This window comes from Manacus candei, unplaced genomic scaffold, assembly GCF_025592945.1.
Source record: "Manacus candei isolate 608988 ecotype Guabito, Panama unplaced genomic scaffold, ASM2559294v1 h1tg000014l, whole genome shotgun sequence".
NCBI lineage: Eukaryota > Metazoa > Chordata > Aves > Passeriformes > Pipridae > Manacus > Manacus candei.
The window spans coordinates 2,718,398-2,738,065 of record NW_026138062.1 but is presented as its reverse complement, the minus strand read 5'-3'; the positions used below and the strand labels follow the sequence as shown (position 1 = coordinate 2,738,065).

Sequence of the window (19,668 nt, the reverse complement as noted above, 5' to 3'; positions counted from 1 at the left end):
ACTGCTTTTGATTGTTTGACACTACTGTTGCTGGTATCATTCTTAAAACCATCTGTATCTTTCTTTTTGCAGCTTGAGTCCTGTGTTTGCACTGTTTGTTCCATTTTATTCCTCCATTCCAAGAGTGCAGGTGACACAAGTATTAGGCCACTTTTCTATCACAAACAAATCTCTGGTCTACATACTGGGTTTACAGGTATGGTGTGTACTTGCTTGTTCATCTTTTAATGAATTACTAATGTAGTAGTTAGTATTTCTGTATGTTTGTCTATGAATTTTGATGCTTCTGCATGTATGATTTGACATATATTTAGTTACTAACTATCCCATCATCTAAAATACACAAAAACGTGTTACTCGTGTCCTGAGGTGGTGGGCAAGTGATCTGTCCTTACATTGTCTTACATGGGAAAATATAATAGGCAATTCTTCAATTGTTTTTTTTTTTTGGTCAGCAAAATGAACTAGGAGAAAAGAGATTAAAATGGAACCTGATGTAAGGCATATGTATCTTTCACCTTTTTTGTTTGCTTGTGGTCTTGATTTTGATTATTTTTCCCTTGTTTATTAGAGCTCAAACAAAGCTGTAGAACACAATATTTTTCTGTGGTGAGACTATTAGTAAATAATCAAGGTTTTGGCTGAATTTCACTTTATTTGCGTATCATGCATTACCATGGGACAGGTAATTTAAAGTAGTGTAACATAGAGCACAGCAATATCAGATAGTACTCTGTGAAATATGACTGGAAAAATATAGATACTTGGTATAGAAGGGCAGTAGTTGTTCAAAAACCAATAAAAAAATCCCCAGCAGCCTAGAAATGAATGGACACTCGTGGCACAACCTGAATTATGAAACAGGAGATGTGCAAACTTATGAGAAATTAGACTCGTTTTTATGTATTCTGGGGACTCAAAAGTAGCTCTGGCACTAGGAATGGAAAGCACCATAGTTATGTGAAGTGTGGTAGAGAGTATTTTAGAATGAACGGTCAGGTTCAGAATACTGACTTGTGTTCCATATGAATGTTTCATTCATCCTGTTTGCTGTTTAGCCTTTTGTTTCCTTCAGTTTCTGCTCCAGCACCTTACTCTCTTGATCTTTCAGAAATCTTATTTCTTTTCTTCTGAACCCATCAATACTGCTACTGGTCTTTGAGAAAGCCATGATATTGTCTGACCGCTTTTCCATCGTGTCCTTTGCCTTTTGCTTTCATACACGCACCACCTCTGGTACAGATCACTGCTGTTACTAACCCCCATATCTTTGCAGGATCTTTCCCTGCTGCTCACAGAACAGTCGCTGCCATCACACAGAGGCTGAGGGAAGTCTCATTTGCCTTCTCCTCGTTTGTAAACTCTACCCTTATCTCTCTTTCTGTAGTCAGAAGTCTAGAGGGAAGGTGTTCTCTTGATTCAGTCAGCATCATGCAGAACTATTTTAGTAACCAGTATCAGTCTAATTTTCAGCCCATTTTTCCAGTTGATAATAACCATGTGATCAATCACACAGTTTCCTAGAAACAATGCACTGCCCTATTGTCTTATCAGGATTTTTTTTTAAAAATGCACTCCAGTTTATTTCTGTGATTTCATGTCAGCGAGTGTGTGACTGGGTGAGAACTTTATTTTTTTTATTTTGATGCTCATGCTTAGTCTCTCTGTGACTGCATGTCTGAGAGCTTCACTTGCAGTGCCTGCCCTGCTTGGAACTCTTCTCCTGTTGCTGCTGAGTCATTTCCGTTGCTTCAGTCTGTCTTTTAGACTTGTTTTTCTGTGCAGCCTATAACTGACATCCTGTTATACTTAGTAAGCTATATGAAAATAAAATGTATTGTCCTGTAGAAGGAGAACAATTGTTGGATCCTGTGTTTTTTCCCCTTTGCTACGTTTGGAATACATCTTTTTTTAATGTTAAACTGAATTTTAACAGAGGTAAATGTCTGACGTCTCCCATTACCATGATGAGTGCATAGCCTATATACAATATTACAACTTAGTAGTTCTGATAGCAACAGCTTTGTAGAATAAAAATTTTAATCCCTACTCTTGTCTTCTAGCTCTTAACCTCTGGTTCCTACATCTGGATTTTAGCCTTAAGTGGATTGGTAAGTCTTACTGTTTTAAAAATCATGTCTTACTTAAAACTGTCTGTTATGTATGCAGTTAGCACAGTATATTGGGACTCAAAAAGAACAGAAACTACTAAGTAACGTTTTGTATTGGTAAGTAGAAAGTTTTCATCTTTAACTTTCAAAGGTGCAGAACACTGACTAGCTGGTGATAAACTGACAGACAACAAAATTGCTGGGTAATATTTGCAGGGTACCACTGCTCTCTGACTGTCTAAAATTAATTTAGCTGCCCTGGATATAGCTTTAGACCCACAACTATAAATGAGACTATTGAGGAAATGGTAAAAATATTTACCCTGTTTTTTTTTGTTTTTTTTTTTTTTTAGTTTTCAGCAAGCCTTATTCCAAAAAGCAGCTTTAAATAACTTTACTGTGAGGATTTTTCATGCTTTGCTGTTCTCCTAGAATAAGAGTAGTGTAGCTGTTTCTCACTATGACAACAGCAGTAAGGGTGCAAAATCACTTTCTTCACACCAGTCAAGGTGGTGTGATCTGTGTTTTTCCGTTCTGATTCTGTTCTTAGTACTAAGGCACTTAGTACTAAAACAGATTGTACTAAATTTTCCAGATTGTTAGATACTGATAAGCTTGTTTTAAAATTACACAAACTTAGAAATTAGGAGCTCAGACTCTGATTTCTTGGCCCAAAAGACTGTAACCTTTTCAAACAGCGAGAGTTAGTAACTTCCAAAGAAGCTCATTATTAAGTTGATGAAATCTTAAGAACTCAAGTTGGGCCTTGCTGTTTAGAACCTACTAATTTGAATTTGCAGTGAGGTCAGAGTGAAATGCCTGTGGACACTTTGGACACTTCACATATTGTTGCTGCAACTCAGTAGTTTGATCCCTTACCATTTGCACTGACTGTTGCAAAATATGCTGTGAGTTTGCAGGATAACTAACAAGAGGAGTGACAGAGCAGTAAACAGTGAAGTCTGTTCAGTAATTTGATCTGACAATAAATATTGATGAAAGCAGTGCAAGTGACAAACCAGAAATCTCTCCTGGAAATCAACCCAAGCCTCTGTGCCCACCTAAGAATCTGTGACTTCCTCCAAACACACTACCCTTCCTGTTACTCTTCTGGCTCTTTTAATAGCCCTTCCTTTTGAACAGGTGTTCATTAGAGAGGGAAGGAAAGGAAAGAAATGGAAAGGCATTTTAATTCCCTGTTTCCTGGTGACAGAAGCTGTATGTATATCAGTTATACAGACTTATAAAGAACAGCTCGAATATTTTTTCATAATAGATTATTTAATTCCCTTTTAATATAAACTTTTGTTCAGCCGTATAATGCAACTTTCTTAGTATTCTTTTTCATAAATTAGCTTTTTTTTTAAATTGCAGGTTGACAGTATGTTTTACTTAGGTAAAAATCCATAGGATTAAATTACTTTCTCCATGTCAAAGGAAGGCTAAAAAATAATTTGAAGTTTTCATATTGCTTCAGTCAGCATGAATTAAGTCATCATCAATGATGATGTGTTTTCAGTCTCTATTTTTTCCACAGCAAGTGGGGAGCTGCACTCTACCACTTTGTGCTACAATTTGGAAAAAAGTTCATGTCCTGAATTCTAGCCATTTCTTTTGCACAACATATATACCACACGTCTGTGAATTAAAAGTCTTTTTCTCCTCTGTTAGAAATTAAAATTTGGCATCTTTTGAGAAAATTTGATAAATAAATAAACTTCACAGTATAATAAGTAATCTGAAGGATATGAAACACTGTGAAGGTGACTTTTAGCACTACAAGTGTAGTTACTTGATAGTATACATATATGTACAATTACAGAAATAAATAGATTGTCAAATCAATGTTAAGTCATTCCAACAACCTGTATTTTATAATTCTTATTACTCTTGACATTTTTCTAAGTTACTGTATCTTTGTGGATTCAAATTTTCATGTATTTGTACAAAAAGGCTGAGTAAGTGTATGGACACCAAGTCAGGTAGGTGAGATGTCTAGTCACTAGTTCATTGCCTGTTAGACACTTCACTGTATTTTTAGTGCTGAAGATCACTTACGCACTCTTATGAGTGTATCATGATGCTGCCTTGTAATTTAGCTTTTGTTGCAATTCTGCAAATTAAAATGGACGGTGCCAGCACAATTTCTGAATTGTTGTCAGTTTCCACTTTCTCTTCACTGTGTGGTTTAGGTTTACTTAAATTCTCACCACTTATATTTAACACGTAATGAACACTCTTAGACTACACGGGATCTTACCAGGTGCAAGATGTGGCACTGGATACTCTTTCTTTGTTCATCCATACTACTGCTGTTAAGACTTTCCTGTGAATTCCAGGCAGGCTATAGAGCAATTGGGAATTGTATTGCCTTGAGTTCTTGTTTTCAGTGGCTTTAAGTGATACTGTCATTACAGAAATATGTTTGCATGTGTGTATGAGTCTATGTCTGCAGGTAGGCATTGATGTAATATGCCTGGTGATAGGGAATTTTAGACAATTTGTAGTTCAACTACAAATTTGTAGTGGATTGTTCTCAGTTGTGGAGATTGCAACCCATGTTGTGTTATTGGAATACAAAAGGTCTACTTTGTCTGTCTTTGTGATGAGGTATATCTTCCTAGATCTCTAGTTTTGAATCAACATAGGAATCCATTCTTAAAGGCAGCTTCTTTACTGTCCATGTGAAACTGGACTACCTCTCAGTTATTGTTTTTTTGTATGTCACTCGCTAGTATGTTGTGTGAAACATGCTGTTTAAATACAGGATGCTTATTTGTAAGAAAGAGAGTTTAAGAAATAGACATCATAAATCCGATGTAATCAGTAATCTATAATGTTCTTATAGTTTATGAGACTAATTTAATTTCTTGTGATTTGTTTTACCAGAAATATACCATACTTGGTACACACAGTCCAGATTTGTTTCTTCCAGCAGGATTTTTTTATACCATAAAATTAGGAAACTTCATATTAGAGATGCAAGAAATCCTTTCAACAGTTGTTTACAGAAGTGCTTCCATGGAATGCGTATCACTCAGTTTAGTGAAGGCCTCAAACAGTTTTGCAGCTATTTTTTTTTCTTTAAAACAGTCTAAACACCTTAGAAAATAATATCCAAGTCTCATTGGATATATAGATTTTCTTTCCCTTTCTTTTCTAACCCTTTAAAATCTTTTGGGTTCCCAGTTTACATCTGTCCTTGCTATACTTTTGTAGGATTGAAATTTAAGAGGCATGTCAAGGCTCACTGAGTCATAGCTGGAGCACGTCTACTTCAAGAAGTAAGCTCAGGTTAGTGACCAGCAAAAGACATATGTCCTACTGGAAAATGCAGTTCTCTCCACTTATTACAATAATGTTGTTATCAGACAGATCACATGCCACAGGTCTTGCTAACCATGTAGCTCAGGCTATATTTCATAAGGAAGAGGTATATTTCAGGCCCTTTCTGTGACTTTAGTCTTGTAGCCTCTTTCTTCTTATCTAGTGTCAGTTTTTTATTTGTTTGCAAGATGACCTGCATTGCCTAAAGCTCAAAATTTGAAACACACCAAATCTCCTGTGAGCTGCCTCGAATCTGTGTAGAGTTCAGTTCAAACCTTAGGAAACTGAAATTGAAAAGTTTCTAAAACCCCGTTTGCCTTGGCAATTTCCCTAAGCCAAATGCAACACTCTTCTGCATTGTTTCTATGCTACACCGTGGTTTACTTTTCTCAGGTGGTATGAACAGTTGTGCTTTATGTGTTTAGATATTGGAAGATATAGAGAATCTGCAATTTAGAGCATGTACTTTAATGGCTTAAGGTTAAGATAGAAAGTTCAGACAGTGTCAAGTGCATGGTTTTAATTTCAGTTCCAGTTTTTTAGTGTATTAGTTATTATTCATAATTTCGAAGTTGCTAACTTAGTTTTACATAAACTACAGATATCTGTTGTTAAACATTCACAAGTGTGCTTTGGATGATACTTTTGAGTTCTGTTTGTTAAGAGCTGTCTCCATCCAGATCTTTATCCAGCTGAGGTATTTTTGTATAGTGAATTCCTATTCTTTAGGATGGGCATTTATAGGATAAAATGTGATTCAGCTGGGGAGCAAAATAATTAAACCAGACTTTAATTTTTTTTTAGTTCTTGTCTTAAAAATAACATTTTGTAGTTAATACTGGATCAGACCTAAGAATCATTGATTTTCTTGTTGTTGTTTTTCCTCTTCCACATCTTTCTTAAGTGATTTTGAACAATTCATACTGAATTCTTTGTTGTTTTAAAGATGTTTTGGAGGGAATGCAGAAACATTTGCATTACCCCACAGTACAGCATTTGCACATAAAATATCATCCCTTTTACATACTTAAAATTAGTATTAAATATGTACTTTCTCGAAGAGAATCTTTGGTCAGACTCTGTTAATGTATGCAGTTACCTCCACATTCATGTCCTGCCATGCATCCTCCTTCATCCTTCAGTTAGTCTGGACATCCTTCAGTCATCCGCATTTAGTCTTATGAAGGTCTTTAGTCTTCCTTGAACTCTTCGTAACTGTGTGATTATAAGTGGTGATTCAGGTTAATGTTAGTTAAATGTTACATCGGGTTAATTTTGGAGTATTTGATGTTGGTGTTACAGTATTTGTACCAGTAGTATTGCTATTACGAGTGAGACTACTCACTTATTAAAAAGTTTGCCTGTGCTTAAGTACTTTCCTGAATAAAAACATTATTTTGTGTGTAACTGATGTGATTCCTCTTTGCTGATAGAACTACCCACCAAAGACCAAGTACTCAGACAGTTCACAGAATCACTGAGGGTAACATCTGGTCCAACCTCCCTGCTCAGGCCAGGGTCACCCTGAGTGGCTTACCCTAGGACCATGTTCAGATGACTTTTGAGTAACTCCAAGGATGGCGACTACCACCTCCCTGGGCAACTTGTACTAGTTTTCGATCATCCTCTGTGAAAAAGTGTTTCCCAATGTTCAGAGGGAACCTCCCACGTTTCAGTTTGTGCCATCACCTGCGATCCTGTCACTGGGCACCACTGAGCAGAGCCTGGATCCATCTTCTTCATTGTTTCCTTACAGACATTTATATACTTTGATAAAATCCGCCTTAGCCTTCTCCTCTCCAGACCAACCAATCCCCCTTCTCTCAGCCTGTCCTCATATAGAAGATGCTCCAGTCCCTTGATCATCTTTGTGGCCCTGCACTGGATTTGCTCCAGCAAGTCCATGTCTCTTACGCTAGGGAGCGCAGAACTGAACACAGACTCCAGCTGCAACATCAGCAGTGCATAACTTGTGAAGTACATAGCCTGAAATGAGAAATGGAGAAGCAATAGAATAACAAAGATTAGAAAATGAAAAAGAAACATTGTCTGTCTGCCTACTAACTTCAGGACAGGTGCAGATATCCATATGTACACTAACAGATGTGCTGAATCCTACCCAAAACTAAGGTGATATAGCTGCAGGTGGACAGTGCTCAGTATTCAGCTGAGTGACTGTGGGTGACTTAGTTTGAGATATGTGTCTCTATGTTCTACTGACTGTATTGATTTAATCTTCTTTGCAGAGTGTGTTTAGACACCTTGCTCATGTCAAATTGGCCATATATAAACACATGACAACTGATAAAGCTGTTAGTGCTTATTCCTATGTCAGCTAAAGTATCTGAGAAAAAAATGTAGTTGACTTACCAAATATACAGGGCATGTTAGAATTAAAGTGAAGTTGCAACGGGAAGAGGGAGTTGCAGATATTTCCAATTCTGAAAGAATGAGAAAATAGCAAGAAAGGATAGGAGAAGGTAATAATATGTCATAAGATACCTTCTCTTTTATATCCATGGCTTCTAAGATCCTGTAGAAAAATGGATATTAGTTAGTAGTTTGTATTTCACTTCTAATCTTCTCAGATCTGAGGAAGAGTTTCTTTGTCCAAAATCTGGTCTGCTTGGTCAACTGTACCAACCGGTTCATTAATAGTCAGATTACTTGTATCAAGATTTACTTTTTTTGGCAGCAGTGTTACCAGAGAGGGAATCCATGACAGTAATTCAGCTGTGTGTACTTTGGAGACATCTGCCTTAGGATAAGTCACATATTAAGAGTGCCCATTTCTCTCTGCTGACTGTGAAACCAACTTAAAATAACCAGCTCATAAGTAGGCTTTTAAATTACAAATGTCTACATTGGGGCAGATTAATCAAATCATGATCTTTTATGTAAAGAGATTTATTTAACAAAATGATGATGATAACCTGCAGAATGCTAGCAGAGACCCAAGGGAACCTGTCCTTAGGTCACAAGTACAAGTTAAGAATAGCTGTATGTGCTGAAATGGCAGTACAGTCATACTTGCGTATACACAGTGTTTGAGTGCTGATTGTGATTGCACCTGACCAAGGAAGGGAGCATTGATGAACTCTGAAGAAAAAAGTTTCAAGGTACCTGGGAAATTCATAAGCCCAGTCAAGTGGGAATGAAAATGAAGACAATTACTTTAGAACCATTATAATCTTAGTTTTCTCTCAAGCTAATTATTGCAAAAGGCTGTTTATAGTATTTGTAACTATTTCTGCAAAGGAAACCCGAACAAAATAATCTGTTGTGTTACAGCTGTAACACAACTTAAAAATATGTGTGTAGTCATTTTATTTGTTGGGTGGTTTTCACATGATCCCTCTTGGTTTGATATATGTGTTTCTCTAATCAAGGTAAATACAGAATCTTGACTCAAGCTCCAGCCCCATGCTTTGATTCTAGTTGTATAGAATTTGAAACATACCAAGGATTAAGCAGATAAAATAGGTATAAAAATGTCACTTCACCTTAAGAAAATTGCTATTTGCTTTCAGTTTGTTGAAATCTGAAAATAGCCAAGTCTCAAATACATATGAATATATTTAAATTTTTCAGAACAAAGTAATTGGGTATTTGTTGTCAAGCTTTAACTATTAGACAAAATAATTTCAACATAGTTTTCTACACCAGTCTACCTACTTTTTCTTCTGTTTTATTTCCTTTTTTAGTGTTAATCAAGTACAGTGATTTTAAATGTCTCAGCTAGTAGTGGAGCATATGTGTCTTTGCTGTGTAAAATACTAGAGAGCTTCCATGTTTGGTTTACCTAGTGTAACAGTGAAACTACAGCTACTTCCATTTTTCTAAAAAGTGTACAACTTTGGAAGGATTTGAGGGAAGGGGAGGAGAAGTTGGGCTTTATACAGGGGCGGGAGGAGGTTAAGAAACTTAGTGTGAACGACCAGTGCTAAGCCGTGGTGTTAAGAAACTGAAAAAATATAAGCACACTTTTTTCTGCACCGTGCCACAGTTTCCAGCATACTCTCATTTCCTCCGCTTGCATTGTGTCGTGTATGTTATGACAGACGAGTTTGTAGGTTATGATGGTGTGACTAACAGAAGACAACTAAGATGCATCTTATGATGCCAGCCAAAAATTCTCCATTCTAACAGTGTGAACATAACCATAATGTCCTTCTGTGGTGACTTTTTAGAGGCTAAAATACAGTAGAAGCTCCTCTGTTTGGGAAAAGTAGCCCTTCAATCTGATGTAAAGTGCTGAAGTTGGGATATGAGGTCATCTTCATTGAATAAATAATGTTGGTTTGCTTTTTTAAGCACTAGAAATTAACTCAATATCAATAACAAAGATGGTGTAAGAAGTTACTTTAAAAGCTTGTGTTTTTTTAAATGATATCTATGAAGTTCTGCATATGAACCAGCTAAAGCGGAAGTTCTTTGGAAATACTTGACATTAAGATGAGAGTATGACACCAAACCAGACTGAATCACAAGACCTATTTTAACTGCAAATGTCTCCATTCTGGGTTTATTGGAAATATGCAAATAGGTATCTCTTCCTCACTAGGCAAAACTACTTGAAAATTTGTTAAAACTGAGTACAGCATTTTAAAGTTTCCTATACTTCCATCTAATAGCTTTATATTTGGAGTAGTAAATCAAGGGAGGGAGCGAGAGAAGGACATTCTGAGAGATGTGGAGATGACAAGGTGGATTGCCAGTGCTCTCCTTCCATATGTTTATACTTGTGAAGAATTGCAGTCTCACATGATTGCTCCGAACAGGTGCACAGTAAGTTTCTTGGCAACTATATGTAGCAGATACACTTCTCTTCTGCTAGTCCCACACACTTTTGTCTTGTTCCTTGACCAAGTGCTTTTTACTTTAGACTTTATTGTGAACTTTATATTGTCAGACTTCACTTCCTGCTCTGTGACCACTGAAGTCCACACGTTTGGGTTATGCAATGAGCTTCTGTCTAAGAGACAGGACAAGGAGGGGTCAAGACACTAGTCTGCTGTTGAGGAGCAGTAAGGAGAGAGAAGACAGCCCAGTGCAACTGGTGCATTGGCTGTAAACCAGACATTCTACTCCAGTGACCTCAGTCAATCTCTGAAGGCAGGTAGGAGTTATTGTGTATATGAGTCTCACATGCGATACTAAGTGCCATTCTCCATTTTAGCAGTGCCCATAAACTTTTAACCTTATAAAGCCTTTTTTTCTGATTAAGTGCTCTGGAATGAGCTGCTCTCCACAACTACCTAAAAGGAGGTTGTAATGAGGTGAGGGTCAATCTCTTTTCCCAGATAGGACAAGTGGAAGTGTCCTTAAGTTATGCCACAGGAGGTTTAGATTTAATATTAGGAAAAAGTTATTCACTAAAAGGTTTGCCAAGCACTGGAGCAGGCTGTCCAGGACAGAAAGAGATTGAGTCACCGTCCCTGAAGGTGTTTAAAAGTGGTGTAGATGAAGCACTTAAGGACATGGTTTAGCCGTGGACTTGGCAGTGCTGGGCTAATGATCAGGCTTGATGATCCTAAAGGCCTTTTCTAACCTGAATGATTCTGTGACTATCCATCTCTACTCAGAAAAATACGAGGACCTTTTACTGATGCAGCTAATTGGTGCTTGCAGTACACCTTCCCTTCTGAGGCAAACAAGTTCCAAAGTACTGACACTAAAGACATGCTGCTGCTATCTCTTTGCTGTATTTTCTATCTTGAGTTGCTAAAAGAGTGATTGTGTTTGTGGTTAATATGTTCAGACACGTGTCAAGATTTGTCATACGTTCAGGGAGATGTAGATTTTCCTATCACCACTTGCTTTGTTTTTTTCTTGTGACTTTTTGAACTCCTTCAAGATTTAGGTTGCCTTGAAAACTTTAGACCTTAACAAAGGACTGTAGGTGATAAAAGCAGAGATCAGAATTTGGGAGGGACATTTGAAAGAAGTGAGGGAATACTGATGTGATGTTAGACAAAGCATTCTGAGTGGCAGTTCTTTCCCTGCCTAGTTACACCTGTACAATCAGGAATGCAGAATCTCTGGAACCAAAAATGGGGCCTGGCTCCATAGCCTAACAATACTACCTACAACTAACAAGGTAGAAGGAAGGAAGATAATTTGTAGGTCCTGGTGCTGCTTGTGCATTTTGCATCTAAGAAAGAATCAGATTAAGTGTATATGTAATATTTGCAACCTGGTTCAGTAATTCTTGCTCCCAAAAAATAACCTTTCTGGTCATTGTACAATCTAGGTTTTCTTGGGTGAGGAACCTATCTACATAACCCTCTCAGGACCAGGTGGTTAGCTTCTGAGGGACCTTCTTACTATACCTCAAGTACTGCATACCAAAAGCAGATGAATTGCAGAGGTGATATGAATCTTCCTCCTCTTATTCTTTGGTGATTATGGTTGTATCCTAGTTTCCAGCTGATGTGCGAGAGTTTCAGTCATGAGCTTACAGCCATCTGGAACAGTTTCACTAGAGCTGAGGAAAGAATTTCTGAGGTCATGAAGAAGCTTCTGTTCCAGCGTCCTATCATTCCTGGAGTCCAGCTAGGACCTTCCTTTGCCTGTATGTTATAGGCAGCCTTCCTTCTGATGTGATTATGGCCTTACTCTTATCCCATCACGTTTATCTCATTTCTCATAACACAAAAAGATTGAAGGGGTTAAGGGTAGTTTAAAACTCTTATTTCTCACTTTAGAGTGGCAGCCTGTGTTTGAGGTTTCATTTTATGACTGCTCTCAGGGTTGGATGTAAGCAGAATAAAATAAAAATCAGTGTTTCCCAGACCAGAATGTGTTTTTGCTAAAAGTCTCATCATCTCATGGGATGATTAATGATAACCTTGTAAATAATCTGAAAAATATCTTCCCTTCCAAACTTTGTTGCATTTTCCTATGCTGTTTCCCTTTATATATGAAGCAGTGCATTTAGTATGTTTATACAAATGTCTGTCAGTGAGATACAATAAATAGCCCCAAATAAATAAATACTCCAGATGTGGAGTTTCTACATTGCTTCTAGCATAATTCCATTTTTGGGGTATGTTTACAGATTTTTTGAGGTTCATATCTCTTCCTGTTGATTTCACTCTGCTGTCACAGCATAATTCTTGTGGCATGACAGACAATAACTTGTCACAAATACTGAAATGTGGCGTAAACCACTATGGGCTCAAGTGCTAGGGCTTCGTAACGGGATTCAGATTAATGGTGGAGTGATGACTGTAGATCATTTATGGGGCACGTGGATTTCTCTTGCTCCTGCTGAATCTGAAGTAAAATCAAGCCCCAAGGCAAGCACAAAACAAGAGAATGGGTATTTTTCTTATAGGTGGAAGAAGGGCCTCACAAAAACTGGCTTTTTCAATATCACAGTTTTTAATGAATTGGTTTCTAAACCTGTTGGTTTTTTTCTCCTAGAAGGTGGTAGAGCTTTTTTTGGAATAAGTCTGTGAATACTCTTAGATTTAACTTCAAATCCACTGATTTGCTTTAATTTTTATTAGAAGGAAAGACTTGGATGCTGGGAACAAAAGCCTTAAGGGAGGTTGTTTTTTTTTGAAGGAGTGTTTACAGCATTTCAGTGTCTTCAAAAGCAGCCTTAATCTTCTCAGGTCAGCATGCAGCATACCCTGACCAATTCCTTTACTAGAAATGAAACTTGTATTTGAATTTTTGAGCAGTTTGAGAAAGGGTCACTTGGTTTGGGCTTAAATTCTGAAACAAACAAAAGAACGCCAAGCAACTTTATGAGTCACAGGCAATGCACTACATGGATTAAAAAAACTAATAGTCTGCAGGGGGAAGTTAGAGGTGAAGAAATCCCCTGTTTGTTCTCTGATTCTTGACTGAGAACTCTGGGTAAATACAGTAAAAAGGGCTTTAAAAAACAGAAAGACCAACTGTTACCTGCAGACAAATACAAAGTAAATTTGGTGTATTTAAGTTTTTTAGTATTGAGGGTTTTTTTAACATTTCATTTTTGGTTTTAGATTTCTGGGATTTGCTACAATAGCAGTATATTAAAAGTTCATCGAATTCTTTGTGTACCCAGATGGGTAGCAAAGATATTTTCTTGGACTCTTGAACCAGTCTTCTCATCTGCGGAACCAACAAATGAAGTTCGAGTGGGAATGGGAGCAACAGTTGACATCCAGAGGCAGCAGAGAATGGAGTTACTGGATCGTCAAATCATGATGTCTCAGGTTGCCCAAATGAGGCGGCAAAGACAGCAGCAGGTATTGCTATACATTTTTTAAGGGTTATATTGTTATGAGAAAGATACAGTTTTGGTTCATATATCTTGTATAGTTCCTGTTTCTTAAAAATAATGTGTTTTTTTTTATTTTTCTCCATCAGTCTTTCATATACTGTTGTACTGCTAATAGCCATTTAAGTGGTTTATGTAGCTTTATGTGTTAAAACTGCTTCACAAGATAGAAGCAGAATGTCAGACAATCCTGTAGGGATATCAGTACTCCTGGCATTCTTTCAACAGAAATGAGGCTGAAAGGTAGAGTGATTGCCTCTTGGTAGTCTTTAATAAGGGCCACTGCATAAATTTGGGAAGTCAAAATACTTCTGACTCTCCTGAGTATCTGTATTGTTAGCATTGTTTTCAGAGAGGTTGAAAATTGTCAATGGAACTCCTCTGTTTGTAGGTATACAGGTTATTTCTTTCAAGAAAGGGCAGAAATTAAATTCTCTACCTTTCTTACAGAGGTAGACCACAAGGGACTTTCTGTTTGCCATGTTTAATGCTCTTGGTTTATTTCCTTATCAAACACAATAGCAGAGCCTTTTTATTTTCTCTGTTGTAGACAAACCAACAAATGGAGATATTCTCAGACTTTGCATTGTTGGGTATTGAAACAAAATAGAAGGTGTCTCAATTCACTTTTTCCTGTATCTTAGATGTATGTGTTACTAGCAGACAACATGGGCCTTGCATTGCTCTATGTGAACATATATTACTTGCAACCTAGCAAGTAAAGCTTTGGCCAACAGCTAGAGTATGAATATTTGTTTCTAGTCTCTGATAATATCATTCTATTTTCCTTGTTTTCCATTTCAGTATGATGAAATTGTTCCTCAGGTAGAAAGTTCCTGATCTATTTTTCTCTATTCCCGTAAGAAAATTAATCAGTTTTAGCATAAGATTGGAACTAGAAATTACTCAATTCTTGAATGTTGACCTTGTAATAGGAAATGAATTGGAAGTGTGTGTTGGGCTACAAGCAGCTGGGAGGAGTGCAGCCAGGTTTTTTCAGATAGGAGAAAGAAACCATTTCCATTTACGAAGGACAGTCTTTCTAATGTATCTTTAATTGCAAAAAGTGGCAAATAAGTTCAGAACAGTAAATTATAAAAGAACAGTTGATAACATTTTCTTCTCATCTTGTCCTTTCCTTAGGCAATGAACAATGAAAGTGGAGAAACGTCTTTTCATGTTTGACTTCAAATAGAATTCTTTAAAAAGGTGGAGAGTTTGAGTAAAATGAAGGAAGGCTGTTTGAACATTAGTATGATGCTTCCCTTTACAAGTTATCAAAACACTTTTCAAGTTACCTTCATATTTAGCCTTTAACTTGAGAGCAGCATTTAGTTAACTGATAATTTAGTTAACTGCTAATCTTTGAAACCAGCAATCAGAAGGCAATGGGATTAATGTATGAATGTTTCAGAGAGACTCTTCAGAAAAGTGTGTCATGAAAGCTTTTGACCAGCCGGGTTTTTTTTAATGACTCACTCACAGAATTTACTGGCCATCAACTAAATCACAAAAAGCATCGTTCACAAATGTTGAGGTGTAGTGGTAAAAATGGAAAGCAGGCTAATTTCATTTTCAAAATAATATTTGAAAAATTGACAATAATTTTCTGGATTGCTATACTTGGGCAATTCTTTTACCTTCAGAGGTTTTGGAAATGTGTAATTTGAAGACAGTGGAGTGGAACAGATCACGTTACAGATGGAATTTAGATGATAATTTTTCCTGTGAGAGTGAAGCTGGTAAAGAATGCAGATCAGTTTTAAGCAGCTTTTTTGTGAAATTGAAAATAATAAAAGCTGTGAAGTACATATCGGTCATTAGATATGGCTTTGAACTATATTCTAGGAAAACGTTGTGTGAATTTCTGACGTCACACTATGTTGTCTGTAGGTAGTGCGCCATAGGTGAGACAAAGTAGCATTTTCTCTCATGCTTTCCATTTGGTTTGGTGAGGGAAGTGAACTTCCAGTTTCCTCTGCATGCCATAGTGCAACAATTTTGTCTAGCTCCCCCTTGAGAAGGTGCTCTGCTCATTCCGCCTACTCATTTACTCTTTGGTTCATCTGTTTGAGAAAAGAGGCAGTGCAGTTTCCCAGAGTGTTGGTAGTGTTATGGAAGGAGAAGATTGGTGGTTTTAACAGTGCTCTGTAGTCTATGCAATGTCAGCATACTCTGTTCCAGCCATAAGGAGGCCCCTCTTTTGAATAGATACCTTTTGTAGAAAGCTTATTCTTCAAGTCTTTGCAAGAAATTCTGAAGAATGTGACAAGACAAGACAACATAAAAAAAGTTTAATTAAAAAAAAAAATTAGAACAGGGAAAGAAACTGGGTGACTGGGTGAAAAGCGTTTCTTATAAGTTGTTTATACTGTACTTCCAAGATACTGAAGATACTGGGATGTAAATAATTTTTTCCCCCTACTGTTCACAGAGCCCTTTTATCCAAAGCAGAATTCACTTTGGATACTTTCTACAAAATAGGAAAAGCAAATAACAAACACCCCAGAATTTCTTTGCCAGCAGCTCTTTTGAGCTTTACCTTTCCCAGTCTTTCTCTAGCTGAAATGTTGTGGTCTGGAGGACCCTGAAGCATGGAGCTGTGTATGTGAGTGCTGGGTTGTCAAAACACCGGTTACTTTAACAAGTAGATTGAATATGTGGTAGAATTTGAACCAACTTCATTACTTGATGTATCTCATTTTAATTCTTAAATATTCAGTGGTACTGTATCTGAATGTGTTGTTAGAAACTGTTTCGTTGCTAGTTTCTCAGGGGAGTGTGGTTACATGGTGACTGATTTTTTTTTCTTGGTCTCTAGTTGCTGTGGATACAGCCCTTAAACAGATGGTAGTGTGCATCTTGAAAACTTTTTGTTCTTTATTTTCTCCCGTGGATATTGCTGAGAAATTACGTTCTTGTCACAAATGGAGAGTTACTGAAATTCACCTCTATGCACCTATAGAGGCAGCAGAATAAAACGTGTACCATATGTATTAATTCCCTCAAAAAATACCATCTTGCTATTTTGTTAATGCTTTTAAAACTTCAGTTTCTTAGTTCTTTTCCTTCATGCTCTTTGCCTATCCTATGTTGTAATTTAAATACTTTATAGTATTTTAATTTTTCCCCATTATCTGATCTCTTTTTCCCCTTCATATCGCTTTCACATTTTCATTCCCTACTGTCCCATTTTCCTCCCACATTTTCATCATCTCTTCACCTTCATCTCCATTGTTTCCCATATTTGGTGTTTGCTCCTATACAAAGTCCTTGGGAAGTTCTCTCCCATCATGTCACACCACCAGTAATCATTTGCTATTTTATCCATTTCACACTGTAATATTGATAAAAATCTTGGTCTTCAGTCCTGATGTTTCTACTTCTTGATCTCTTTCATTTCCCAGTATTTTTCGAAAGTTTATCTTTCTGTAACCTAACCCAGATAAAAGACATGGTGGGAAAAGGGAAGCAAGTGCTGCATCTGTGCACCAGTGTGGGTAGCAGGGAGTCAGCCTGACTTTCACTTCCCATTGAGAAATATGGAGGGAGGCTGGCAGATAACCAAACTGGGAATAGATAAGGGAGGATTCCGTGCCTAGTTGTTATTGACAACACTGTTGTCACTAAAGACATATATGTGGAAGGTGGTGGAAAGTTGCAGAAAGATGGTCAGTGCCTTCTGTTGGCACTAAATACAACTTCTTTGAGCACTTATCCCTGTGCCCATTTGGGAGGGGTGGTGTATGAACCTCAGTCCCTTCATCTTGAAAAAATGTTTTTTGTATCCACAGAACATTTATTCCTTTATTCATGCTGAGCATGTTAGGACACGGTATTGCCTACATCTTGGCTTCTCTTAAGTGTTTTGAAAGAGAGAAGAACTTTACGAGGTTACTCCAGACTGTATGATAAGCCTACAGCCACACATGAAAATCTTCATTTTACTACCTCTCTTTCTACCCTGTCTTCCACTTTAAGCTTATGTTGTTCTTCTCTTCTAGCTGCCATTAATTTTCAGTGAGACCAGACTCTCCTTTGATTCATATCACATGGCATCTCTATATGAGATTCTACTGCTTGCAAAGACCAGACTTCTATAACAAAGGGACTTCCTCTAATTGTTCATTCATTAGATGTCTTTCTCCTGGGACACAGGAGAGATGCTCTGTGGGTAGGCAAACTGAGTGTCTTATAGGGAGTCTCATATCCTGAGAAATTTGCAAGTTTTGTATTTGGTTAACTAAAGACTGTGAGGCTAGATTGTCAGTTTACCTTCTGGTTATATCTAAGCAATAAACTCCTGACCTTGGGAAAAAAAAATAGATTAATGGAGCAAAGATTTTCCTGGCGCAAGAATTCTTTCTCAGGAATATTATCCTCATTCATGATGGTAGGAAAAAATCCCTCAGTCAATATACTCCCAGACAGTCCAATTCTGTTTTCTCAAAGAAGTGTAAGAACCAGACCCAAGCATATTCCTTGGCTCTCCTGCTGGCACTGAGATGGCACTTTAGTGAAGTCTTCTTCAGTAACTTCACAGGTTTGAGTACTAATAAGTCCTTCAAACAGATATTTTGAACCATGGAGACCTTCTGCAACCTTTATGCAGTGCTAGGTCCATAAAAGCCCTTCCTCTCACAGCCAGGACTTTGGATGGAAACAGCTTGTTCATTTTGTTCCACAAATGTATGTGTCATTGTCAGGAAGGAGACTACCTGACTGCTTTACCTGAATAAATGGATGAGACTTTCAGCCAAGTGTCACACAAAGTTTTTTTCTCTAATTAGGTTTCCATTCCAACCAGTCTGTGTTACCTGAGGCTTTTTTGGGATTTTATGACATAATGGAATAGAAACTGTCTTTAGCAACCCTTCCATAGACTCGAAAGACAATGGTATGTAGGATACCAATAGGATAAAAAAAGTTCTTTGTGCTGTACACTCCTGAGATGTGTGTGTATAAGATTTGTCATTGTATTTTTAAAGAATTTAATTGACCGATGAGTGATTTGGGGGTTTGTTTCAGCCCATGAATGAAGTGTATGCTGCAGCAGTAATAATTGTGGCTAAATTTAGATCCAGTATTCCATCATTCTCCCCTTCCTCTGCATGCCAGTTTACATGTGTGGACATACTCCAAGCCTTTTTTGAAATAACAGACACCCTCCCTTTTTGTAGAGGAAACAGTATCTTTTCCTTCAGATCTGTGTCTTTAACTCGTCCTTTGCTTTTTTGCACTCTTCTGGCATTTTCCAATCTTGATTATTCTCTTTTAATTGTTTAACAACGTTTTCTTTGTGTTGAAAATAAACTTGGATTTATTTCAAGAGGTTTTTGAGTGTAAAAACTGCATATACCACTGATGTTGGCATGTCTGAATTTTGGGTTTTTTACTGTTGTATTTCAATAATGTATTTGCAGCAACTGATAACCCACTGCTATTTAGACATTTCTGTTTTACTTTTCTGAGTAACTTTTTTCATGGATTCTAGCTGTGAAATTAAAAATGTTGAATTTCCAGGGTGCCAACACAGGTAATGAATAGTCTATGATTATTTCCTCTACAAACTACCACCGAAACTTCAGGTTTCTGGTTTTTTTATGGAAGTTGGCAATTCCACAACCTGACAGACACTAGTGGTACTACTAGAGTAAGCTGAATGTCTCTTTAACAGCCACCTGTCACAATCACAAGGCTAACTTTCTCTAATTCCTACTCCTCAATAGCACCCCACTCACACATGAACAATCCTTTTTTTTTTTGGACTGGAATTATGGAATTTTCTTTCTGTCTGACTGAGCTATAGCCTTTCAATTTGTTTAGTATTTGTAATCGGTTTCCCTAGAGAAACAGTGGTTGGGCAACTTCCTAAAGCAAAACACTGTTTTATTTCAAAGCAAATAAATTTTTTTGAGAAATAGAGTATTTTTATTCTCCTGTGTGATTGAT

General features: G+C 37.2%; 1 protein-coding gene across 1 annotated transcript in view; it reads left to right on the top strand.

The window, feature by feature from the left end:
* Positions 1 to 19,668, top strand: part of UBAC2 (UBA domain containing 2) — a 96,965-nt gene that overhangs the window by 63,716 nt on the left and 13,581 nt on the right. Inside the window, exons 5-7 of the mRNA XM_051780646.1 lie at positions 73 to 196; positions 2,064 to 2,111; positions 13,439 to 13,684. Coding sequence (XP_051636606.1) covers positions 73 to 196; positions 2,064 to 2,111; positions 13,439 to 13,684 — 418 coding nt within the window. The remainder of the gene's footprint in view (positions 1 to 72; positions 197 to 2,063; positions 2,112 to 13,438; positions 13,685 to 19,668) is intronic.